At 40.8% G+C, this 27,660-nt stretch overlaps 1 protein-coding gene across 1 annotated transcript; it reads right to left on the reverse strand.

Annotated features, from left to right (window-relative positions):
* Positions 1–2,751: 2,751 nt before the first annotated feature.
* On the reverse strand, positions 2,752–27,660 carry ARF4 (ADP ribosylation factor 4). The gene is made up of 6 exons (XM_066351213.1): positions 27,253–27,660; positions 16,099–16,179; positions 15,162–15,271; positions 9,267–9,338; positions 6,850–6,975; positions 2,752–3,703 (listed from the first exon to the last, which is right to left on the reverse strand). The coding sequence occupies exons 1-6, from the start codon at positions 27,317–27,319 to the stop codon at positions 3,617–3,619; spliced, it is 543 nt and encodes a 180-aa protein (XP_066207310.1). The 5' UTR covers positions 27,320–27,660; the 3' UTR covers positions 2,752–3,616.

Below are 27,660 nucleotides of genomic sequence, written 5' to 3' on the forward strand. Positions count from 1 at the left end.
TTGTTTGCATCATTTGCAAAGAATATTAAAAACAGGGAAAAGCATTATAGGTATCTCTTAATTTACATTTACATAAATTTACTCCTATTTGGGAAAAAAATAGAACTGCTCAATTTGATTATAAAAAGGAAGAGAAACTACTCCAACTAGGACTGAAGATAAAAGTAATTTCTTGGGGTAAAAAACATGACAAGGCCCTAGCTGGCTGGCTCAGTGGTAGAGCATCAGCCTGGCATGTAGATGTCCCAGGTTGATACCCAGTCAGGGCACAGAGGAGAAGCAACCATTTGCTTCTCCACCTTTCCCCTTCTATCTCTCTCTCTCTTACCCTCCCGCACCCATGGTTCAATTGGTTCGAGTGCATCGGCCCAGGTGCTAAGGATGGCTCCATGGAGCCTCTACCTCAGCTGCTAAAAAGAACTTGGTTGCAAGCATGGCCTCAGATGCTCAGAGCATCGTCTGGGGCCAGGGGTTGCCAGGTAGATCCCAATCAGGGTGCATGCGGGAGTTTAGCTGTCTCACTCCTCTCACTTGGAAAAAGAAAAAAATAATTTTAAAAAAAAGGGCCAAGTTAATGATTTTTTTTTTTAAAGGCAAACTTGCAAATCTTTTAGCCCATTTAGTGAAAATTTGGCAATTAGTTTAATACAGTCATTTCCAATTATAATAAGAACTGCCTTAAGTCACAAATAAGATTATACGAATTCTCTTGACTCCATTTCTTTAGTCTACAAAAGCATCTTTGACCTACTTGGTTTAATTTTTAAAATTAATACTGTGGTAATTTAACTGTGATCCTAATACTGAATCTACTGAAGTTTTAATATGTCCTGGTTGAACCCCATAAAGCTACACATACCATACCAGACCTTAGTTTTACCCAACAAAAAATGACACCTTTCTTATTTGGAGGGAAGAGAAAATTCTCTGGTGAGCTAGGAAAGTTGCACTTACAGCAAAGTGACAAAGGTTAAACACAGACTTTATCGCCATAACCTTTCCGACAATCATCAACTGCTTAATTCCAAGTTCCTTTCCACTTGATCCAGTATTTTGGGGGGGTTTATAATTCAAAACTATATATTCTTTTATAACCATGTGTTTGCTTTTGAAAATAAAATTTCAACCCACAAATTTATCTGAATCTATACAAGCCATTAGAATAAAAAAAGCAAGGTTTGGCCCTGGCTAGCTCAATGGATGGAGAATAGGCCTGACATAAGGACATCCCAGGTTAGATTCCCAGTCAGGGCACACAAAAGTGATCATCTGCTTCTCTCCCCACCTCTTTTCCCCTTCTCTCACTCTTCCCCTACTGCAGCCAGTGGCACAATTGTTCGACCATGGCACCTAGTGCTAAGGAATGTGCATCAGCCTCAGGCACTAAATACAGCTCGGTTGATTCGAGCATCTGCCTCACACAGGGGTTGTTGGGTGGATACTCGTCTGGGTGCATGCCAAAGTCTGTCTCACCATCTCCCCTCCTTACTTAAAAAAAAAAGCAAAGTTTATAAAATACATAAAATGTTACATTATAGATAAGAATTAAGTTACTCATAAGGTTATCTTTTGTTACCTTAATAACATAAAAGACAGTTAATGAGGTATGTACCTTTATTGCCTAAATAACAAAAAATCAATCACATGCAACCCTCTGTAGTTCTGAAATTGGTGGCACAGTGAATAGAACATCAGACTGGGACACGGAGGATCCAGGTTTGAAACCCTGAGATTGCCAGTTTGAGCACAGGTTTACCAGCTTGAGCATGGGGTCGCTGGCTTGAGCATGGGATCACAGATATGACCCCATGGTCGCTGGCTTGAACCCAAGGTTGCTGGGTTGAACAAGGGGTCACTCACTCTGCTGTAGCCACCGTCCCCCCCCCCCCCCCGTTAAGGGGTATATGAGAAAGCAATCAATGAACTAAAGTGCCACAACGAAGAATCGATGCTTATCTCTCTCCCTTCCTGTCTGTCCCTATCTGTCCCTCCCTCTGACTCTTGTCTGTCAAAACACAAGTGCTTGCTTTTTTCTTCTATGTAGAAAAGCAGCATCACTAATAATATATATCCTAACATGAAATAGCACTTGAATTTTAACCTTAGCTATGAAATAAATGTGTGCATGCTTTTGGGAGGGGGGAAACAATTCCTTTTATTAACAGCTTTTTGCTCTTGATCTGAGTTTAGAAATGTACAGTGCCAAAATGGTATTTTTTCAAATAAAACTAAATTTAAAAAAAATTGATTGATTTCTGCCTGACCTCTGGTGGCGCAGTGGATAAAGCATCGACCTGGAACACTGAGTTCGCAGGTTCAAAACCCTGGGCTTGCCTGGTCAAGGCACATATGGGAGTTGACGCTTCCTGCTCCTCCCCACTTTCTCTATCTCTATGTCCTCTCTAAAATGAATAAGTAAACAAATAAACAAACAAACAAACTGATTGATTTGAGAGACAGACCAACAGAAACACTGCTCTCATGTGCCCCGACTGGGGATGCAACCTTTGTGTATCAGGACAATGCTTTAACTAACTGAGCTATTTTACCAGGGAAAAACTAAATGTTTTAAAGTTGCTTCCCCATTCTGTTATATACACGATAACAACCTGTATTTTATTTCCAATTTAAACAATTAGTAAATTCACTGGGATCAGTATTATTGTTTACAGGATATAGAATATATAAATCAACTTTGCTAAATAAGAAAAGCCATTTCAAACATCTTTAAGACTCAAAAAGGACACACAATTACATATTTTGTCATTTTATTAGGAATAATTCCAAATGGGTTATGAAGAAAACTTATTCATTTGAGTCTGATGAGTTTTCCAAAAACTCTCAATGAAGATATGTTCACCAATAAACAATAAAACATCAGCAGAACTATCATATACTGGGCAAAGAGTCAGGCTGATACCAAAAGCAACATGCAACATAAAAAAGATACAATATAAAGAAAGACAATCTGCTGGGTATTAAAAATCATCTCAATATAAACTCTTTGCTACCAGCACAGAACTAATTAGCTATCAAATCCAAACAACACCAAGGTAAGCTTGGCTGATGGAAGCCAGGAGTCAATAATGGGGAAAAATAATACATTCCTCAGTGCAAGAGATCTCAATAGTGTTTTTGAAACATTTCCCTGGCTGGTCCAAGCAGTATTAGAAGATCTTTTTGGCAAGGGAGAAAAATAAATACAAATGGAATGCTACTTTATTTATTTTTTTTAATTAGCAGACTGTCCCAGAAATGATAAAGGTACCAGTAAAGTAGCAAGGGGATTTTGTTGTGGGCTCAAAAAACATTCAACGGATTTATTTAAAGATATCACAATAGCTAAATCCAGGCATTTAGGCTTAAGGGAAGTAAAATTAAGAGAGGACACTTTTTTCCCAAGTTAAGGAGAATTTCTTTAAAACCAAGCATATTGCTAAAGTGCAACATTATACTTGGTAAACAATAATTGGCAACAAAATAAGTTTAAATGCTGTATTATTCTGCCCAAACCAGTCCCAGATACTGTTTAATAACCAAGATGCAAACTAATTTTGTTGTAACAAGCCTAGCCCAATTATATCAAACATGTCCTTGGTTAGATATCCAGTTTCATTTAACGTTTCGAAAGCTCATTTGACAGCCAGTCAAGTCCCTCGTACAGACCAGTTCCTTGTGTAGCACAAGTGGCTTGAACATACCACTATAAAGAAAGAACAAGAAAACACTTGATTAACATAAGCCTATGTATAACAGTGTTTAAAATTTCTTAATCAGAAAATTATTTCCCCCCAATTGCTCAGTGATATTATTTAGTTAGCTGTTACCTACCATACACATATAGGAGAAAAGGAAACAAAAAAAATATAAAACCATAGGAATAAGTGAGTAAATACATTAAAGTATTACATCTCAAATGATTAATTTTATATTTAACAATCTCAGTGACTGTATACAGATTGGGAGTTTTCTCATAATTCTTGCTTCCCAAAAAAACTCCTCTCACATATAAAGCTACTCCTACCCATATATTAAGTTTAACCAAGTATCTACTACTTAATCTGTAAAGAACATTCATGAGATTAGTAACTGATACATTACCTACCTGGTCCTTAAAATCCTCCTCTTTCCTCATTTAAAAAATTTTTCAGATTATAGGAGGCAAAATTTTGAAAGATTGGGGGCTTTTATTTTAGAGACAAGCTTTTCAGTGAATTTCATTTAGTCTTATGCATTACCAAAAAGTTCTTATAAAATGATAATAGATTTTATCTCCAGCAACGTATGTACTGTTATAAAAATTACAAACACAAAAAGACCTAGAAAGCAATTTAATTCCCTATAAGGGATATTTTATTTTTATTCATTTATGGACCAGTTTTATTTTGCCTTACAATTAAGACCTTGAGAAAGGCATGAATTCATATCTTCATAGCATGGAAAACCTGCATCATTTGCAATTTATTTTATTCAAATCAGCCTGGAATATCTCAAACAGTATTTACAGTTACTGCCACAGCACAGTATTTCCATTGTTAACAAGCTAATAAAAAGCTATTGTAGCCTGACAAGACAGTGCTGAGCAGATAGAGCATCGGGCTGGGATGCGGAGAACCCAGGTTCGAGACCCCGAGGTCGTCAGCTTGAGCGCGGGCTCATCTGGTTTGAGCAGAGCTCACCAGCTTGGACCCAAGGTTGCTGGCTCGAGCAAGGGATTACTCGGTCTGCTGAAGGCCCACGGTCAAGGCACATATGAAAAAGCAATCAATGAACAACTAAGGTGTCACAACGCACAACAAAAAATTAACGATTGAGCCCTGGCCGGTTGGCTCAGTGGTAGAGCGTCGGCCTGGCGTGCAGGAGTCCTGGGTTCGATTCCCAGCCAGGGCACACAGGAGAAGCGCCCATCTGCTTCTCCACCCCTCCCCCTCTCCTTCCTCTCTGTCTCTCTCTTCCCCTCCCGCAGCCAAGGCTACATTGGAGCAGAGTTGGCCCGGGCTCTGGGGATGGCTCTGTGGCCTCTGCCCCAGGCGCTAGAATGGCTCTGGTTGCACAGAGCAACGCCCCAGATGGGCAGAGCATCGCCCCCTGGTGGGTGTGCTGGGGTGGATCCTGGTCAAGTTGCATGCGGGAGTCTGTCTGACTGCCTCCCTGTTTCCAACTTCAGAAAAATACCCCAAAAAATTTAAAAAATTAATGATTGATGCTTCTCATCTCTCCGTTCCTGTCTGTCTGATCCTGTCTAACCCCCTCTCTCTCTGTCTTTGTTTAAAAAAATTAGCTATTGTAAAGCACACGGCACTCTAATAGTTCATGACACCATCTTTACACATAAAACCATATGTTGTGGCCTAGTCTGCAATGGCGTAGTGGAAAAAGCATCAATCTGGAATGTTGAGGTCACTGTTTCAAAACCCTGGGCTTGCCCAGTCCAGGCACATAAAACAAGCAACCAATGAACAACTAAAATGAAGCAGCTATGAGTTAATACTTCTTGCTTCACCCTCCTCTCCTTCTCCTCTCTCTGTAAAGTCAATAAGTAAAACCTTAAAAATATGTATATGTTGTTTGCCAATATTTAAATCACTGATACAAACTTAGAAAGAGCAAACATTTTGTGTAATTTTAAATTCAACACTTACTTAGTATCATAATTATAGGTCCCACAAGTTTTTGACATTACCATGAAAACAATACAAAACAGTATTATCTAAAATATGGCTGCTAGCCATAAATATGGTGGCGCAGTGGATAGAGCATTGGACTGGGACGCAGAGAACCCAGGTTCAAAACCCCAACGTTGCCGGCTTGAGCACAGCTCACCAGCTCGAACCTAAGGTAGCTGGCTTGACTATGAACAACTAAGGTGCCACGATGAAGAACTTAATGCTTCTCATCTCTTTCTCTTCCTGCCTGTCTCTCCCTATCAGTCTCTTTCTCTCTGTCTCTGTCACAAAAACTAAAATAAAATAAAATATGGCTGCTAAAAACCAAATTACAAATTATTTGCTGCAGAGCCATTTAAGAGATTTAAAATTAAAATTAAAGATATCAATAATCTTTAAATATTGCAATTCTCACATAGTAGTTTCCACATGCTTATCAGTACTAAAATTTTTGAGGATAAAGTTAACTAAAATCAAATCAAATAAAGATATTTAAATTTTAGGATCATTAACAGATAATTATTGGCCCTGGCCGGTTGGCTCAGCGGTAGAGCATCGGCCTGGCATGCAGGGGACCCAGGTTCGATTCCCGGCCAGGGCACATAGGAAAAGCAAGCGCCCATTTGCTTCTCCACCCCCCCTCCTTCCTCTCTGTCTCTCTCTTCCCCTCCCGCAGCCAAGGCTCCATTGGAGCAAAGATGGCCCGGGTGCTGGGGATGGCTCCTTGGCCTCTGCCTCAGGCGCTAGAGTGGCTCTGGTTGTGGCAGAGCGACGCCCCGGAGGGGCAGAGCATCGCCCCCTGGTGGGCGTGCCGGGTGGATCCCGGTCGGGCGCATGCGGGAGTCTGTCTGACTGTCTCTCCCCGTTTCCAGCTTCAGAAAGAAATTTAAAAAAAACAAAAAAAAAACAAAAAAAAAAAAACAGATAATTATTAAAAGCAAAAAATAAAAAAGGAGACGATATCAGGATACTTTAAAGCAACATTGAGCACATTTATAAAGGTATGAAATAAAACCTGAAAAGGCTCGTGTTTATATAAGCAAAAATGTACTTCTGCAAATAGTGTGTTCATCATCTATCCAAAGGAGACAATTATTTAAGAAGAAATTTAACTAAATACTAGCTAAAACAATTATCCTAATAATTCTAATAGTCAGGAGGTTAATATGAACCAAATACTTACTGTTCTGTTACGAAGAGACTGAAGACCTAATTTATCTGTCATTTCACTGATAGCCATAGCATTCGGCAAATCCTGTTTGTTTGCAAAAAGCAGCAACACTGCATCCTGCAACTCATCTTCCTCAAGCTGAAAATAAAAGCTAAGACATTAACAACTGTAAAACAGGAATCCAATTATTTTAACAAACTAGGTAAAACTTTCCTATACATACTATTTATTAAATATAAAACCAATTTTTCTACATAAAGTTATGATACTCCTAACAACTTAAATCTCTTCTTTAGGTTTTAAATTTTAAGCAAATAATTGTCCTTAAATAAAGCAAAATTTGTTAAGCCAATCATTCTATACTCCATTAAGGTAAATCGTTCATTCAGCCTTCACAATCATCCACTGAGGGTCGGGACCAGCAGGGAAAAGAAACACATCTGGCAATAAATATTTATGACAGAACCTTATGGTACTTAGTAGTAAAAGTATTTAGATAAGGATTTTTTTTTTGGACTTTTATCCTTTCTAGACAACAGTAGGACAACAATACAATGATTAGAGTAATAACAGTATCATGAAAAATATAAGAATACTAGGAAGAGTAGAAAGCCAGTAGAAATGAGGTACTGATACATGATACAATATGGATGAACCTTGAAAATTTATGCTCAGTGAAAATTTAAAAGTAACAAAAGACCGCATATTGCATGACTCCAATTATATGAATGCTCTGAACAGGCATATGTATACAGACAGAAAGTAGATTAGTGGATGTCAGGGATATGGGTGTAGGGTGAACAGGGAAAAGAATGGGGAATACTAAGAGCACTCCAATTTCTTTAGAAATGAAAATGTTCTCAAATTAGACTGTGGTAATAGCTGTAACATTTTGTAATCTAAAAACCACTAACTTGTACATTTTAAAAGAGTGAAGTTTGGCCTGACCAGGCAGTGGCGCAGTGGATAGAGCATCGAACTGGGATGCAGAGGACCCAGGTTCAAGATCCTGAGGTCGCCAGTATGAGCACGGGCTCATCTGGTTTGAGCAAAAGATCACCAGCTTGGACCCAAGGTTGCTGGCTTGAGCAAGGGGTTACTTGGTCTGCTGAAGGCCCATGGTCAAGGCACATATAAGAGAGCAATCAATGAACAGCTATGGTGTAGCAACAAAAAACTAATGATTGATGCTTCTCATCTCTCTCCATTCCTGTCTGTCCCTATCGCTCTGACTGTCTCTATAAAAAAAAAAAAAAAGTGAAGTTTGTGATATAAAACTTTTACCTCAAAGCTGTTTACAAAAAGATTAGAATGGGTAATATTTAACACACTAGGCAAAATAACCTCCAGTTAGTTACACATATGGTTTTACACAATGCTTTTACAAACTGCACTCCAGTTTTAACAATGAATGAGAACTAATATTTTATTTCAGTAAATATTTTATGGGTACAATTTGAAACTATGACATTTTTCAACAATCCCCCGCCCCAGGCTTTTTAGCAATATGAACATATGACATTAATCCAATACACGGCAAGGCCAAAATGTCACTGTCAACCAAAAACCTACTACCTTCTAGTGGAATTATCATGGTTACTATTACAAAATGTTACAAAGTGTACATTATAGAATACGGGGAAAAACTGACCATGGACCTTAGGAACAAGAGATTTGAACGAGGATCCCTACATCACAGAAGTTTCAAAACTACAGATTTTTTTTTTTTTTTGTATTTTTCTGAAGTTGGAAACAGGGAGGCAGTCAGACAGACTCCCGCATGCACCCGACCGGGATCCACCCAGCACACCCACCAGGGGGCAATGCTCTGCCCATTTGGGGCGTCGCTCTGTTGCAACCAGAGCCATTCTAGCGCCTGAGGCAGAGGCCATGGAGCCATCCTCAGCGCCCGGGCCAACTTTGCTCCCATAGAGCCTTGGCTGTGGGAGGGGAAGAGAGAGACAGAGAGGAAGGAGAGGGGGAGGGGTGGAGAAGCAGATGGGCGCTTCTCCTGTGTGCTCTGGCCGGGAATCGAACCCAGGACTCCTGCACGCCAGGCCGACGCTCTACCATTGAGCAAACCAGCCAGGGCTAAAACTACAGATTTTATATCTATAAGACTGGACCAATGTAGACATCCTCAACCAGAGATGTGCATCAAAATCACTGATGGAGCCTTCTAAAAAGCTGAGCTTTCCTCATAAGTTACTTGAAGTAGCCAGTCTTTTGTATGTTTTTTAAAAAACTCTAGAGGAGATTTTATGTGCATTCTTAAGAACCTAAGCTATAGTTCTCCTCAAGGTTCTTTTTAGATCTAAAAAGTTTCAATTTGTGTAATCTGATTACAGTTAAAGCATGCCAACCACTAACACCACTACTGTCATACAGAAAAATAAATCCTGGAAATGATACATTTTTTAAATTCTTACCATTTTCTGCAGCTCTGCAGCTCCTTCCTGAATTCTTTCACGGTCATTGCTATCTACCACAAAAATAAGACCCTGGGGAAAAATTGTTAAAATAAATTATGGCAGTGAAAATTAAAGGACACTCTAAATACGAAACAAAAGTATAGGCAGCAAATCCTTATTAAGAGGTGTTGGGCCTGACCAGGCGGTGGCACAGTGGATAGAGCGTTGGACTGGGATGCGAAGGACCCAGGTTCTAGACCCCGAGGTCGCCAGCTTGAGCACGGGCTGATCTGGTTTGAGCAAAGCTCACCAGCTTGGACTCAAGGTCGCTGGCTCAAGCAAGGGGTTACTCATTCTGCGGTAGCCCCCCAGTCAAGGCACATATGAGAAAGCAATCAATGAACTAAGGTGTCGCAACGGAAAACTGAAGATTGATGCTTCTCATCTCCATTCCTATCTGTCCCTATCTATCCCTCTCTCTGACTTTCTGTCTCTGTTAAAAAAAAAAAAAAAAAGAGGCACTGGGGAAAAAAATGTCCCATTATTTAAAAAACAGAAAAAGAACAGGGTTCTTAAGTACTGAAAAAAAATTTTAGCACTATTTTTTCCCCCAAAGTTAGAAGTAGGGAGGCAGTCAGATTCCTGCATGCGCCCAATGGGGATCCACCCAGCATGCCCACCAGGAGGCAATGCTCTGCCCATCTGGGGCATTGCTGCGTGCGTGGCGACTGGAGCCATTCTACTACCTGAGGCAGAGGTCATGGAGCCATCCTCAGCACCCGGGCCAACTTTGCTCCCAATGGAGCCTTGGCTGCAGGAGGGGAAGAGAGAGACAGAGGAAGGAGAGGGGGAGGGGTGGAGAAGCAGATGGGCACTTCTGTGTGCCTTGACCATGAATCAAACCTGGGACTTCCACACGCCAGGCCGATGCTCTACCACTAAGCCAACCAGCCAGGGCCTTAAGCACTATCTTTTATTTCATCATTTGAAATGTTATTTTATTTATTTTATTTTAATTTTTCTGAAGCTGGAAACGAGGAGGCAGTCAGACAGACTCCCGCAGGCGCCCAACCGGGATCCACCCGGCACGCCCACCAGGGGGCGATGCTCTGCCCATCCGGGGCATCGCTCTGTCGCGACCAGAGCCACTCTAGCGCCGAGCCGAGCCATCCCCAGCGCCCGGGCCATCTTTTGCTCCAATGGAGCCTCAGCTGCGGGAGGGGAAGAGAGAGACAGAGAGGAAGGAGAGGGGGAAGGGTGGAGAAGCAGATGGGCGCTTCTCCTGTGTGCCCTGGCCGGGAATCGAACCCGGGACCTCCACACGCCAGGCCGACGCTCTACCACTGAGCCAACCGGCCAGGGCGAAATGTTATTTTAAATCAAAAGAAATCTTACCTTTTCTTTTTTTTTTTTTAAGGAAATCTTACTCTTAACCAACTGATCACTTTTCTCAACTGTGCTAAGGATAAATTTTAAACCATTCCACAACTTCCTTATGCCATTGCATGTTTAAGTGCAGGTAAGTTTAAGTAACAAAACAGCCACAAATGGGGACAAAAGGAAAAGAATAAGCCAAAGACTCATGAATTTATTTATTCAAAGGTGTGTATCAAGTGTTAAAAAAAAAAGGTGAAGAGGCACACTACAGTAGTTTTTATATGCTTCATCAGGAAAAATTAGTCTTGCTCCACAATGCTGCCTGACAATTAAGAGTACGGAAGTCTTAAGCAAAATGTAATAAAGGAAAATGCATGGCTGACTTCATCAAACAAGAAAGTCTTAACAAAAGGCAGTAATCATTCTTAAAGATAGTCACAAATATTAGAATTCTATACTACAAAAGAAGCAGAATTGGGAAGCAGTTAGTTGAATTAAGAGTTCTAAAAACTCTCAAATGGGAAAGTATAAAAAGTTTTTCAAATGATGTGAAGATTAATTTCATAGCTTTATTAAAATCTATTCCTACCTGACCTGTGGTGGTGCAGTGGATAAAGCATCAACCTGGAATGCTGAGGTCAGTGGTTTAAAACCCCAGGCTTGCTTGGTCAAGGCACATAAAAAAAAAGGCAACTATTACAAGTTGATGCTTCCTTCTCCTCCCCCCCCTTTCTCTCTCTCCTTTCTGAAATAAATAAAATCTTTAAAACAATACCACCAACTTTATACATCTTTTAAAAATTAAATGTAGCCTGACCTGTGGTGGCACAGTGGATAAAGCATCAACCTAGAATGTGAAGTCACCGGTTCAAAACCCTGGGTTTGCCAGGTCAAGGTACATATGGGAATTGATGCTTCCTGATCCTCCAACCCTTCTCTCTCTCTCCTTCTCTCTTTCCTCTCTCTAAAATTTAAAAAATAAATGTAAAGAGAAAAAGGAAATGGAAGTTGGGGGCAGGGGGAAAGGGGAGAAAATAGGGATGGAAAGAGACTTGGCACGGGTGTCACAATGCAGGGGGTTGAGTGTGTTAAACTGAGGGGGACACTTGAAAACATGTCAACACAATAAATTAAAGATCAATAAAAATAAAAAATAAAATGCTTGGAAAAAAATGGTAGATGGGGGAAAAGTGCCCTCATGAAGTTGGTAAGCTCAACAAGAAAGTAAATAAAGCAATAAAGAACAGGCAATTCTCTGGAAAGACAGGTCTTGGCCTCTAGGGGAGGTAGATCAAGACAGATAAGAATAGAAAAGTGAAAAGTAGCTAGTGCTAAAGACAAGCTGTTGTTCTGCTTATCTATATTTCCCTCCATGCATTTATCATTATACTGCTTAATAAATTATTGAAGAATTTAAGTTTTTACATAAAAAATAATCAAATTTAATTATAGAGATATAAAAACATCCAACACCCTGCTTCGCTTATAACAGGCATTTAGTTAACATTGTGTCCTCCTCCTTTTCCTCCTATTCCCAAAGCTATTCCTTTTTAGAATCTACCCCTCTAGAAGAGTTAATGCCTCTAAATGGGATCTAATTTTTTCTGAACAACCCATTTTTATTGTTTTAAAATGTAAGTAATGTTATCAGCCCCAAAGCAATATTATTTTGAGGGTGAATTACTTTAGGTATGAATTCTAAGTTATTCATTCTCTTGGACAGCCCAGAATCTGGAGTGTAGAAAAGCATGAGTTCTAAAAGATAAGCCTGGCTAATCTAAAAAAAAGATTACTTAAATGGCAAATATTTACTTAATTATTTAGAACAAAATAATTAGAATTACCTAGTGAGAGAAGAGGAATCTAGTACAATAAACACTGTGTCCGACTGTTAACACAAATTAGAAGTGTAGTTAAATGGCATAATTAGTTTCTTTGAAATTTTATAGCTAGAAGTCAGGAATGCATGAAAACCCTAAGAAGACGTACTCGAACTTCTGATTTAAGGAGATCAAAAGAGGCCAGGAATGGGTTTAATCTCAAAGCACTTTGCCTGGTTGGAGCATCATCCCAGAGCACAGAAGTTGCTGGATTCAATTACTTGGTTGGGGTACATACAGGAGCAGCTTGATGTTCCTGTTCCTGTCTCTCTTGCTCCCAGCCTCTCTCAGAAAGATCTCAAAGTAAATTAAAAAGGATTCTAAACAAATCTAGGGATAAGACCAGGTTACCTTTGATTGAGGAGTATAAAAGGCTTTGGATTAACAAAGTTTTACTTCACACCTAATTTTACTTCAAAAGCATGTTCCCTAAATGAAATACTTCCTTTATTTTTTTTCCCTTTTCTACCTCCCCCCCCCCCCATCATTTACTTTAAAATAATCCAAAAAGTGAAGTACATTAGAGAGGAGTATTAATTAAACAATTTTGGCCATATCCTAATAATGGATTATATGGGAGTTAAGTAATAGATATATGGGAGTTTATTATGCTATTCTTTCTCATTTGGAGTATATTTGAAAATTTCCAAAACAAAGTTTTCAAAGCATGTGACTCATATCAAAATATCTTCTCTAACCACAGCTATGCTAATGAACAGAAACATTCTAATTTTTAAATTAAAAAAAAAAAAAACAAAAAAAAACCGAGCCACTTACTTAACATAATATATTATTTAAACCTAGTTGTTTCAGCCAGTCACCTAGGGCAGTGTGTTTCAACCTCTGGTCCCTTGATGTCATATGAAGATTAGAGACCCAATGATCTTTGTCAAATTCACTTTTGCTCAGGGTGATTTCTTGCTTAATGGTCGCTGAAATACTATTTTCATCAGTCCCCAAGTGTAAAAAGGTTGAAAACCACAAATCTAAAGTATGCACTGCCACCTGGTGGCAATATACCTCACTTGTATGCAATATTACAGGAGTTGAAACCAAGAATGACATCTGCAAATTTTAAACGTATGAACTGCTTCTTTACATCACACATTACTCTGGATTGCTGCCCTTGATCTTAGCTAAAAGGCCAAGAAGCCTTTAGCTAAGATTACTCTGCAAAACACAACAGAGTTGGAAGCAGGTTAAACAGAAATGCAGAACAAGAACCAGCTCTCCAGTATTACATAAGTCATTCCAAGCTTCAGTTTCCTTAAATGTAAGAGTAAGCCTAGAGCAGTGCTTCTCAAGAGAAACCAATTTTGTCCCCAGAGGATATATTGCATATTGCAGTATGTGGAGAAATTTTGGGTTGTTGCAACTGGGATGGGGGAAAGGAGGGTGTTACTACTGGCACCTAATGAGTAGAAACAAGGAATGCTGCTAAACATCCAATAATGCAAAGGACAGCCCTCCCTTCACCTAAGGACAGAATTATTCAGCCTGAAATGTCAGCAATAATGCTGCTGAAAACTCTGTACCAGAGCCTTGATCCTCAAAGTAAGATTCCAAAACAGCAGCAACAGCACCACCACCTTAGAGCTTGCTAGAAATCTCAGGCCTTATTCAGCCAAGCCCTAGTGAATTGATGTGTATTTTAACAAACACCCAGGTAATTAATAGGCACATCAAAGTTAAGAAGCACTACTAGTTTAATGCCTAGTTTATATTCCCAGAGATTCTGATTCAAGTGGTCTGGAGTTATGATCACGGATTTGGAATTTTGAAAGCTCCCCAAGTGATTCTAGTGTGCAACCAAACTAAGAACTGCTCTAATGTCTCTCCCATGCTGGTATTATATACACTATGTAATAATATAAAAATATCTTACAAATCAACAGAGCAGATCTACCTTTAGTTTTTGTAATGTATTGTAATAAAGTAAACGTTAACTGAAATTAAGAACTACATTCATTAAAAACTATAATGGCAAAGTTATACAGATCTTTTTTTTAATTTTTATTAATTTTAATGTATTGTGTTGACATAGAGTCAAGTGTCCCACTGAATATAACTCCCTCACCCTCCCCAGATCTACTTTCTAAACTGAGAATGAAACCAACAGTACTGAAGAGATATCTAATTCAATCTTGAGAACCACCCCCTACTTAAAAATATTACAATGAAACCTATGTAACTCTTCCAACCTCAGTAATTTAGCTATAAAATGCTTGAGAGTCTACTGAAGAATATGAAGTAATGATAAGAATGCCAAGTCATATAGTAAACACCCAACAGCCAGTTAAAGAGTAGATACTAACAGCCAGCTAAACAGTAGATATTAACATAAACTTCATGTAACATAAACATTACATAAAGTTTACATAAACAGTAGATAAAAACTTTAGAGCATGAGATCTATACAGAAAGGTTATCAAAAATCTATAAGCCCTAACCAGTTAGTTCAATCAGAGCATCATCTGAAAACACCAAGATTGCAGGTTTAATCCGTGGTCAGGACACATTTGGGAAGCAACCAATGAATGCACAACTAAATGGAACAACAAAGGAATGCTTCTCTATTTTTCCCTCCCTCTCTGCCCCCCCTTCCTGTCTCTCTAAAATCAATCAATTTTTTTTTTAAATGTATAGTATTCCTTACCTGGGTATTCTGGAAGTAATGCCTCCAGAGAGGCCTTATTTTATCTTGACCACCAACATCCCATACTGTGAAACAAATGTTCTTATATTCTACTGTTTCCACATTAAAACCTACGAAAGAAGAAGAAAAAGAATGACTGTTGTGCCAAAATGTCATTAAGAAAATAAACTTCTTTATTATGGAATTATCTCAGAACTGTTTTTAAAGTCCCTCTATATAATCAACAAAGTTAAAAACCTAGGAGTTATAGGCCCTGGCAGGTTGGCTCAGCAGTAGAGCATCAGCCTGGCATGTGGAAGTCCTGGGTTCAATCTTGGCCAGGCACACAAGAGAAGCACCCATCTGCTTCTCCACCCCTCCCCCTCTCCTTCCTCTCTGTCTCTCTCTTCCCCTCCTGCAGCCAAGGCTCCATTGGAGCAAAGTTGGCCCGGGCGCTAAGGACAGCCCCATGGCCTCTGCCTCAGGCGCTGGAATGGCTCCGGCAAAGGAGGAAGGACCCAGATGGGCAGAGCATCGCCCCCTGGTGGGCATGCTGGGTGGATCCCGGTCAGGTGCATGCAGGAGTCTGACTGCCTCCCCACTTCTAACTTTGGAAAAATACAAAACAAACAAACAAACAAAACCTAGGAGTTATTGAATGCTCATCATTATACATTTGTCTAAACCCACAAAATATACACCAAAATTGAACCCTAAGGTCAACCATGAACTTTGGGTGATTATGATGTGAAAAGGTAGGTCTATCAATTTTAACAAACATATCACTCTAGTGAGTGATATTGACAATAGGGAAAGGTAGAGGATAATCAGGGAGACCTCCCAATTTTTCTGTGAAGCTAAAACTACTCTTAAAAATATAGTCTTTAAAAACAAGGCAGTTTCAAAATTAAACTATATTCTATTTCACTTTATAATAATTACCTGTAAACTTTCTTACCAATGGTAGGAATGGTGGTGACTATCTCCCCTAACTTCAGTTTATACAGAATGGTCGTCTTGCCAGCAGCATCCAATCCAACTAGAAAAAGACACCACAGATTATATATCTAAATCAAAAGCACAGACTAAAATTATTTTACAAAAACTACACAGTTTGAAAGTTAACACTGACTGGTCAAAGCACAAATGAGTTAAAAATAAAATTACTTCAACCCTGGCCAGTTGGTTCAGCGATAGAGCGTCGGCCCGGCATGTGGAAATCCCGGGTTCGATTCCCGGTCAGGGCACACAGGAGAAGTGCCCATCTGCTTCTCCACCTTCCCTCTCTCCTTCCTCTCTGTCTCTCTATTCCCCTCCCACAGCCAGAGCTCCTGAAGCAAAGTTGGCCCGGGCACTGAGGACGGTTCCATGGCCTCTGCCTCAGGCGCTAGAATGGCTCCGGCCACAACAGAGCAACGCCCCAGATGGGCACAGTATCGCCCCCCTGGTGGGCATGCTGGGTGGATCCCGGTTGGGCACATGGGGGAGCCTGTCTGACTGCCTCCCCACTTCTAAACTTCGGAAAAATACAAAAAATAAATAAATAAAAATATCTCGTTTCTGATTTTCAAAGATAACACTTCCTACAGAAAGTGTTGCCTTTTCATTTTTCTTTCTAGACCTAATGAGATAGTATACAGTAGTGAAAAACTGAGGGTAGTATCTGGCTGACTCAGGATTTTATCTCTGGATTTGCTTTGTCACAAACTAGTCAAGTGCCTTTATTTTTTTTTTTAATTTATTTATTTTTTATTTTTATTTATTTATTCATTTTAGAGAGGAGAGGGAGAGAGAGAGAGAGAGAGAGGAGAGACAGAGAGAGAGAGAAGGGGGGGAGGAGCTGGAAGCATCAACTCCCATATGTGCCTTGACCAGGCAAGCCCAGGGTTTCGAACGGGCGACTTCAGCATTTCCAGGTCGACGCTTTATCCACTGCGCCACCACAGGTCAGGCAATGAATGCCTTTTTTTTTTTTTTTTTTTTTTTTTTTTATTCATTTTAGAGAGGAGAGAGAGACGGGGGGAGGAGCTGGAAGCATCAACTCCCATATGTGCCTTGACCAGGCAAGCCCAGGGTTTCAAACCTGCGACCTCAGCATTTCCAGGTCGATGTTTTATCCACTGCGCCACCACAGGTCAGGCGTCAAGTGCCTTTAAACAAGTTACTTTAGAAAATTAAAATAGGGAGTGGATCAGATAACATATGATCTCTTCTAACTCAAGTCTATATTAATCCTATGATCTACAACCATTTTTTTTTTTTTTTTCATTTTTCTGAAGCTGGAAACAGGGAGAGACAGTCAGACAGACTCCCGCATGCGCCGGACCGGGATCCACCCGGCACGCCCACCATGGGGCGGTGCTCTGCCCCCCAGGGGGCCGATGCTCTGCCCATCCTGGGCGTCGCCATATTGCGACCAGAGCCACTCTAGCGCCTGAGGCAGAGGCCACAGAGCCATCCCCAGTGCCCGGGCCATCTTTGCTCCAGTGGAGCCTTGGCTGCAGGAGGGGAAGAGAGAGACAGAGAGGAAAGCGCGGCGGAGGGGTGGAGAAGCAAATGGGCGCTTCTCCTGTGTGCCCTGGCCGGGAATCGAACCCGGGTCCTCCGCACGCTAGGCCGACGCTCTACCGCTGAGCCAACCGGCCAGGGCCTACAACCATTTTTAAAAACATAAATTAGAAGTTGAACCAGAGAACACATAAGAACAAGAGACTAAAGAATTAACTTTAAGCCTGACCAGGTAGTGGTACAGTGGAGAGTCGACCTGGGATGCTGAGGACCCATGTTCGAAACCCCAAGGTCTCCAGCTTGAGCATGGGCTCATCTGGCTTGGGCAGGGGCTCACCAGCTTGAGCATGGGATCAGAGACATAACCCCATGGTCACTGGCTTGAGCAAGGGGTCACTGGTTCAGCTGGAGACCCCTGGTCAAGGCACATATGAAAAACAATCAATGAACAACTAAAGAGAAGCAACTACAAGTTGATGCTTCTCATCTCTCTCCCTTCCTGTCTTTCTGCCCGTTTGTCCCTCTCTCTAAAAAAATAAATAAATAAATATTACATTAGTAAAGTCAATACTATGCCCTAAGTCTCCTCAAATGATAAAGGAATATGAGGCCACTCCTACTTCCATTCATTTTCAACATCAAATATGCAGAAATAAGAACAAAAGGCTGGTTAATCTGAATTGTGCAAATGGCCATATTCTACTCATCTCCAATATATGTCTAACTTCTTAAAAATGTTTCCTTTAAGGCATATACAAGTATAGAAGAATGTGCTTGTTTCTAGTGTAGAAAAAATCAAATGCTTATTTTAAGTATGAATCTCTCAAAACTTGCATATTCTGTTGTTTGCTAAAACCTTCATAAATGAAGGTCAATATACAATAACCTTATTGAATATACCATTGTTGCCATCTGGATTTTCACTACCACAGATTTTGAAATTCAACTGCAAACTGATTTAAGCAAGGATGCATTTTAAGTATTTAAATCAAAGCAAAACATGGCACACAAAACCAATGCTATTAAAGAAAACCAGAAATTGCCTGACCAGGCGGTGGCGCAGTGGATAGAGCGTTGGACTGGGATGCAGAGGACCCAGGTTCATGACCTCGAAGTCGCCAGCTTGAGCACGGGCTCATCTGGTTTGAGCAAAGCTCACCAGCTTGAACCCAAGGTCGCTGGCTCAAGCAAAGGGTTATTCGGTCTGCTGAAGCCCCATGGTCAAGGCACATACAAGAAAGCAATCAATGAACAACTGAGGTGTTGCAACAAAAAAACTAATAATTGATGCTTCTCGTCTCTCTCTGTTCCTGTCTGTCTATCCCTCTCTCTGACTGTCTCTGTAAAAAAACAACAAAAAAAACCCAGAAGTCATCTCTTAGCTTGCACAAGAATGTGAATTAGGTAAGTTTAATTTTTATCAGTTATTGCAAAACAGAACTAAAGGCTACAGGCAATTCAGCCTCCTTCTACATACCCTTTCTGTTCTGTTCCCTATAAAGGGTAGATTTAAGATCTCTCTGGAAACTCGGGGGTCTTATACCTTCTTATTCCTGTGTCCTCTAATCAAACTTTGTTCCCTATTTCTTCATACTGGGATTCAGGTTTAGTCTTTCCAAAATACTATGACACACTTACTAGACTGAGAGTAGCCTTTTCTAAGCCCTTAGGATTGGACAAAGGAAATGCCAACTGTTACAGAAAATGTTTTTTGTGTATGGAGCATTACCAAAAAGATCAGAAAACATAACCCTAAAAATAACACCAAGAAACAAAAATAGCAACCTTAAAGTTTGGCACCTTCAGAAAAAGGGAGTAACAACCTAACCAGGCGGTGCGCAGTGGATAGAGCGTTGGACTGGGACGCGGAGAACCCAGGTTCAAAACCCTGAGGTCGCCAGCTTAAGCGCAGGCTCATCCAGCTTGATCACGGGTTCACCAGCTTGAGCTTGGGGTCACAAACATGACCCCATGGTCACTGGCTTGAGCAAGGGGTCCCTTGCTCTGCTGTAGCCCCTCCCCCATCAAGGCACATATGAGAAAGCAATCAATGAACAAGCAATCAATGAACTAAGATGCCACAACAAAGAATTGATGCTTCTCATCTCTCTCCCTTCCTGTCTGTCTGTCCCTATCTGTCCCTCCGTCCCTCACTGTCAAATAAAAGAAAAAGAAAATGGGAGTAACATAAGAGTTTTTTTTTTTTTTTTTGTATTTATTCATTTTTAGAGAGGAGAGAGAGACAGAGAGAGAGAAGGGGGAAGGAGCTGGAAGCATCAACTCCCATATGTGCCTTGACCAGGCAAGCCCAGGGTTTCGAACCGGCAACCTCAGCATTTCCAGGTCGACGCTTTATCCACTGCACCACCACAGGTCAGGCCTGATCAAGTTTTTAAATAAAGCAAAATCCCTCTTTAAATCCAAATATGATTAAGACCAAGTCAGAACTATAATTGAGATGTCAATTAGAAATAATACTTGGTTGAGCGTGGCTCACCAGCTTGAGAACAGGGTCACTGGCTTCAGCGTGAAATCAAAGACATGACCCCCCCCATTGTCACTGGCTGGAACACCTCTGGTCAAGGTACATATGAGAAAGTAATCAATGAACAAGTGAGGTGCCACAACTATGAGGTGATGCTTCTCATCTATCTCTCTCTTCCTGTCTGTCCCTCTCTCCATCTCTCTCTCTCTCTCTCTCTCTCTCGCTGAAAAAAAAGGGGGGTAAGGAATAACACTTGAGGCCCAGGCCTGCTGGCTTAGTGGACAGAGCGTCAGCCCGGGGTATGGATATCCAGGGTTTGATTCCCAGTCAGGAATCCCACACAGGAGAAGTAACCATCTGCTTCTCTGCTCCTCCCTCCCCCCTTTTCTCTCTCTCTTCCCCTCTCTTGCAGCCAGTGGCTCAACTGGTTCTGGCATCGGCCCTAGGCGCTGAGGATAGCTTGGCTGACCAGGGCATCAGGCCCAGACAGGGGTTGCCAGGTGGATCCCAGTCAGGGCACATGTGAGAGTCTGTCTCATTATCTCCCCTCCTCTCACTTAAAAAAAACAAAACAAAAAAAAAAAACACTTGATTTAGTTTTAGAACTGTGAAATGACAGTCCTCATTGGGGTCCAAATGTATCTCATATCACCACTTAAAAACAATATATCTCCAAAAATGCTAACAAGGATTGGAAGAAAACCAGGACAAATTATGATTACACAACTATTTTAGTTATGGTAACATAATTTTTCTTTCTTTTTTATTATTATTATTGAAGGGGAAGAAACAGACTCCTGTATGCACACTAACCCAGATCCACCAGGCAACCCCCATCTGGGGTAGGTGCTCTGCCTATCTGGGGCCATGCTAGGAATCGAGCTACTATTTTATAGTGCCTGAGACAAGGACATGGAGCCAACCTCAGTGCCTGGGGCGAACTTTGCTCAAACCATTTGAGTTTTGGCTGTGAGAGGGGAAGAGAGAGAGAGAGGAGAGAGAGAGGAAAGGGGTAGGGGGGAGAAGCAGATGGTCGCTTGTCCTCTGTGCCCTGACTGGAAATCGAACTCAGGACTTCTAGGTGCAGGGTGATTATCTACCACTGAGCCAACTACCCAGGGCCTATATAATTGTTTTTTAATAAAAGTTTTATACCTGCTTGTATGCATAACTAATTAATGCATAATAATATCCTACTGCCATATTGTTAGTTTTGTAACAATAAACACATACTTTCATTAAAAAAATAAATAAATAAAGGCCTGATTTGTGGTGGCGCAGTGGATAAAGCATTGATCTGAATGCTGAGGTAGCCAGCTCCAAACCCTGGGCTTACCTGGTCAAGGCCCATATGGGACTTGATGCTTCCTGCTCCTCCTCCCCCTTCTCTCTCTCTCTCTCTCTCCTCTCTAAAATGAATAAAATCTAAAATAAATAAATAAATAAAAGAACAAATTCCGATCCTGGCTGGATAGCTCACTTGGTTAGAGCAATTCACCAGGTTGCACTGGATCGCCAGTCACAGCACATACGGCACCACTAGTGGTACAGCGAGTTGATTCTTCTCTCTCTCCCTCTCTCTCTCACATCAATGGAAAATTTTTTTAACATCAATCAATGAATGCATAAATAAGCAGAACAAAATTGGTTTCTGTCAAAAAAAAACACAAATTTCCCAAATGGTAATTTCCTTTACTAAAATGTTATTTATACTGGTTACAGCTCCTGATACAGCTGTCAGAAAGATGACTGCTTAAGAGCCTTGATTTTCTATATCTATTTTTAAAATACACATATATAACTATAGACTATATAATATATGTATCTATATTTTAAAAGGGAGTTTACAAAAAATGCAACCATAATGTTTTTTAAGCATCCACAAGTTATTTTTAAAATAAAAAGTTTAAGACTATATTTCAATGACTTACAGCCACACAGACTTTAAAATCATGAAGATATCTTTTGAGTTGCACCCAAATGATAGTGCTAAATACAGTGTGTCCATAAAGTCATGGTGCACTTTTGTCCGGTCACAGGAAAGCAACAAAAGAGGATAGAAATGTGAAATCTGTACCCAATAAAAGGAAAACTCTCCTAGTTTCATACCTATTCAGTGCATTTCGATATGGGCTCACGCACAGATTTTTTAGGGATCCTTAGGTAGCTATCCCGTATAGCCTCTACAGACTCGTCACTGACTGATGGCCTACCAGAACGGGGTTTCTCCACCAAACTGCCGGTTTCCTTCAACTGCTTATCCCACCGAGTAATGTTATTCCTATGTGGTAGCGCTTCGTTATAAACGCGCCGATATTCACGTTGCACTTTGGTCACGGATTCGAATTTAGCGAGCCACAGAACACACTGAACTTTTCTCTGTACTGTCCACATCTGGACTGGCATAGTCGTGGGCTGCTCCACTGTATACAGTGTTACGTCATCATCTGCGCATGCGCACATGCTGCCACATCATCCTACAGAAACTGGGAGGGTTTTCCTTTTATTTGGTGCAGATTTCACATTTCTATCATCTTTTGTTGCTTTCCTGTGACCAGTCAAAAGTGCACCATGACTTTAACAGACACACTGTATATGCAAACCAAAAGTTTAAAAGGTATCTCTATTGTTAAGATCTAAGATGCACACATTATTGCATACCAACACTTAAAATTCATTGTAAAGGTCTTTACTTAAAAAACATGTTGGTTTAACGATTCTGTGCTACTTTAGTCATTTCTTAAGTTTGTATTTCCATAACACTGCAATATTTGGAATGAGACTTCTCCACAAGATGAAAAGCTATAACCAATTTTCAACTAGTCTAGATAAGACTCTAATCTGTACAGTCCAGTTATGTCCTCCCTCAGTATCACCCACATAAACAGCTCACTGTACTGAAAGATACACTGGAACTACTTGTTTTCCTTAATTGGACCTATACTTCAACTAAAATGTTAACAGCAGCAAAACTACCCCCCAAAATCTTTGCCAAGCATTAAAAAGTACATCTAACAAACTATGACAGCAGGAAATACTTATATTTTAAGTTAAGTTAGATTCCAATTATCTCAGCTTGGAGGAAAAATATGCAAAAAGGAAAAGGACTGGGAAGAAAAAAAGTATATTTTCAGGTGCACAAAATTTCATAGTTTTTTTTTTCACTTTTTCCCTTTATCTTTCAAATTTTCTACAAGGAAGCTTGAAATACAACTTCATAATAATTTAAAATTGTTTACTGTATTCCAACCACACCACTAGGTGATTCCATAATTTTTATAACTAATCCCCACAATAACCCTCAATTTTACAGATGCAGCATCTGAAGTTCAGAGTGTCCCCAGAATTACAAGAGTAATAGAGAAGAGATATTCAAACCCTACTTGTAGCAAAATTAAATCCCTCATACTGGTGGGAATGTAAAAAGATATAGCTGCTTTGGAAAACAATCTGTCAGTTCCTCAAAATGTTGAACATAGTTAACATATAACCCCCACCGATTCTACTCCTAGGTATATATTTACCCAAGAGAATTAAAAACATACGCCCACACAAAAACTTACTCAAAAATGTATGCAGCAGTATTACTCATAATAGCCAAAAAGTAGAAACCACCATTATTTCCATCAACTGATGAATGGGTAAACAAAACGTAGTATATATATGCAATGGAATTATTGTTCAGCCATAAAAAGGACTGAAGTACGGCCTGACCTGTGGTGGCGCAGTGGATAAAGCGTCGACCTGGAAATGCTGAGGTTGCCGGTTCAAAACTCTGGGTTTGCCTCATCAAGGCAAATATGGGAGTTGATGCTTCCAGCTCCTCCCCCCTTTTCTCTCTCTGTCTCTCTCTCTCCCCCTCTCTCTTTCCTCTCTAAAAAATGAATAAATAAAATAAAAAATTTTAAAAAAAAAGGAATGAAGTACGGATACATGCTATATGGTTAAACCTTGAAAAGATGATGCTAAGTGAAAGAAGTTATTAGTCATTGAGTCTATAATCTTCACACAACATCAGGGTGGTTAACTCTTTCATGGACCAGAATGAAATCTTTGGAGAACTAGGGTTGAAAAACATTGGGTTAGAACATCGTCCTGCTATGCCAAGGTTATGGATTACATTCCCAGATCAGGGCACACACAAGAATCAACAATAAATGCACAAATAAATGAAACAACAAATTAATGTTTCTCTCCCCCCACCTAAAAATCAATAAAAATATCTTAAAACTACAATTAACAGATTTCTGTCAATCTCTAATTTTAAGTTATTTTAAATCTGATTGTTATATTTAATTAGTTTACTAGAAGCAGTAACTGCAAACACCTTTTTAAATTACTTGAATTTTTCGAAGAGTGAGTGTAGGGATAAAATTTAAAACTTCACAGTGATTTGGCAAACCAGACTCAGTAGCTGCTATCTTTTTAATTCTAATGATTAAATAGGGGCAGACATTGTAAGAGTTTTATTATTTATGCTGTCACTCATACAGCTGGACAAAAATTTCTAAGAAATATCAAACTTCCAATTTAGATCTTTCTCTATCCATCATATAGTTATACCTCATTTGATGAGTTACCATTAATAGTTGTCTTTGTGACAGAAGTGTTTTTCATCAAGGAAAACTGATTATCCTGAAATTATAATGCAAACCAAGAATGGCAAACTTGAGTAATAAAACATTTAACATAAAATGAATTCCAAATCATGACTTCTATTCCCGGGACAAATGCACAAAGTATTTTTCCTCTTCCATTTTCCTATACAAGAAGAAATGTTCCCCCAACATAGTAAAAATAGTAAAGTACTTATAGTATAATTCTACCTTTCTTCTCCCTCTAAACCAGGGGTCGGGAACCTATGGCTCGCGAGCCAGATGTGGCTCTTTTGATGGCTGCATCTGGCTTGCAGACAAATGCTTAATAAAAAATAATAACGTTAAAAATATAAAACATTCTCATGTATTACAATCCATTCGTTTCCTACCGCTCATGTTCATAGTTGCAGGTGGCTGGAGCCAATCACAGCTGTCCTCCAGGACAACACCAAATTTTTATCGGATAATGCGTAATGTGTACACGGGTCGTTGTATGGCTCTCACAGAATTACATTTTAAAATATGTGGGATTCATGGCTCTCTCAGCCAGAAAGGTTCCCGACTCCTGCTCTAAACTTTTAGTCATCACAAAGACTAAGAAAATAAAAAACAGCAATTCATTTCCAGTAATCATCAGTAAAAGGACCAACCATACTACATTTCCAGGAACACAAGAACATACTCATTAATCTCTTTAAGGAACAGGCAGAACATTCATTTATCACAGTCCAAAGTCCTCCTATTGACTTCAGATACTGTCTTACACTGCCATTTTTCACTGACTTTTTAAAAAAACTTTTCATCTACTCATTTTAGAGGGGGGGGGGGAGAGAGAGAGAGAGAAGGGGGGAGCAGGAAGCATCAACCCCCACAAGTGGCTTGACCAGGCAAGCCCAGGGCCTGGAACCCGCCACCTCAGCTCTCCAGGTCAACACTCTCCATTCACTGCACCACCACAGGTCAGGCCCACTGACTTTTAAAGCCTAAAAAAGATGCTTGCTCTCCTAAAACTCAACTTCAGAAGTGATATCTGAGAGACTCTTTTTAAAACAGAGAAAGTATATACCTTTGTGAATGATTCAATAACCTTTATGAATTGTAAAGAAGTTAGAATCACAGGAAAATTAAAAAGGGATCAAACGTGTTTACCCTTTATCTTAATACACCTTGAAAGAGTATTACTGAACCTTGCTTTGGAAAACTTTCAATGGTAGGCCTCGAAAAGCAAACGCTTACCCCTTCCACTCTCTATAAAACAAACTAGAGAGGCCCTGGCCAGGTAGCTCAGTTCCTTAGGCTGTGGTCCCAAAACGTCAAGGTTAGGGGGCCTAAACCCCCGCCTAAAGGTACATAAAATATCATTGAATGCATAATTAAGTGGAACAACAAATCAATGTCTCTCCACCCCTCTTCTCCCTCTAAAATAAGTAAGCAAGCTAATGAACCATCAAGTTCGAAATTTAAACTTAAAAGGGGCACCTTTAGCATTATGTATTAGGGCCCATGGAGCTTATCTATGATGCAGACACTACTCACAATACCAGAGGGGAGGGGTTGCTTACATCTCCCAAGTGACAAGCCCCTTCTCACTCAGCAGACCGAAAAATAACTCTGAGAGCATTAAGTTTTTTAAAAGCCTATTTTCCAAAAGAATTAAAAGAAATTCTTTTACACTTAATAAGACTGCCCTAAAATTAAGCATCATGATGTTGTTACTAAGAATGTTATCCGCTTTAAAAAAAATTACTTTCTACAAGTTTTTTTAGTAAGCCTAGCCAGCTGGGCTACTAAAACTACCAATAAAAAACTAGTACGAAAACCAAAGACAGGAACCAAGTATAGTTTCTGAGACTGGCCAAAAAACACATTCATGAAAAACTCAGTTTTCAGGGACACTAACAAGAAAAAGAAAAAATGTGAAGCGGAACCCAGCGCGACACAAAGTTGAGCGAAGTGAGTGCTGAGGACTCCGGACTCTTCTGAAATCTTGGGTGCTCCTCTGCCACCACACTGGGCCTGGACACTTCCTCCCGGACCGCTCGCTCACAGACCAGTGGAGTGTGCAGTGTGTGTACACGGGGCGGAAAGAGGGAGGCGGAAGGCTGGAGTCGCTCTGCCTCCCTCTGGGCCGCTGCCCACACCCGGGGAAGAGGGAAGGCAGGTCGTACTCTCAGAAGGGGCCTCGCCAGTGTCTTCCCAGCTCTGCCCGATCTGAGTTCGCTTCCCCCACATCTCCGCCCAATCTTGTTGGGCTTTTAATAAGATCAAAGAAAGAAAGCCAAACGCAGAAGGAGGAAACCTTGCCCACGCCACTACAGGGCCTCTTGGACAGGTCTGGGATGACCGCCCACCGTTCACTCCATTGTTACCCTCAAGAGTTCCTCCCGACCCCTAACCGCCGCCCCTCCCCCACCAGGGCGGACTGAGGCAAAAACAGGCCCCGAGACCGCGGCAAGAGTAGAGACCCGGCCTTCCCCGACGCCCACTGCGACTGGAACTCAGGTCTCCTTCGTTCACTCACCCATCAAAATGCGCATCTGCTTCTTTCCAAAGAGGCGGGAGAAGAGGGAGGAGATGGTGAGGCCCATGGTGGTAGTGGCACTTGCGATGGGCAGAGGGGTCTGGAGCGTCCCCCGGCCTACTCCTTTCACGCTCCCGGCAAAATGAGGGAGAAGGAAGAGAAGCTGAAGAAGGAAGAGGGCGGCCCGGACGGCTCACTAGCCGGCGCGACGGACGAAGCTCCGGGACACGACTTAACGGGGCGCGGACCTGCTCAACGACTGGCGCGACAGCTCCGACTCTAGTGTTTTAAGGTTTTTGATGTGCCACGTCACGCGGCAACCGCGGCGACTCCGGCAGCGGCCCGGCCCCTCCAACGCGGACAGAATCGCGTCACCGCCGGCCCATCCCCCTGCACTTCCGGTGCTTC

Source organism: Saccopteryx leptura, chromosome 10 (assembly GCF_036850995.1).
Source record: "Saccopteryx leptura isolate mSacLep1 chromosome 10, mSacLep1_pri_phased_curated, whole genome shotgun sequence".
NCBI lineage: Eukaryota > Metazoa > Chordata > Mammalia > Chiroptera > Emballonuridae > Saccopteryx > Saccopteryx leptura.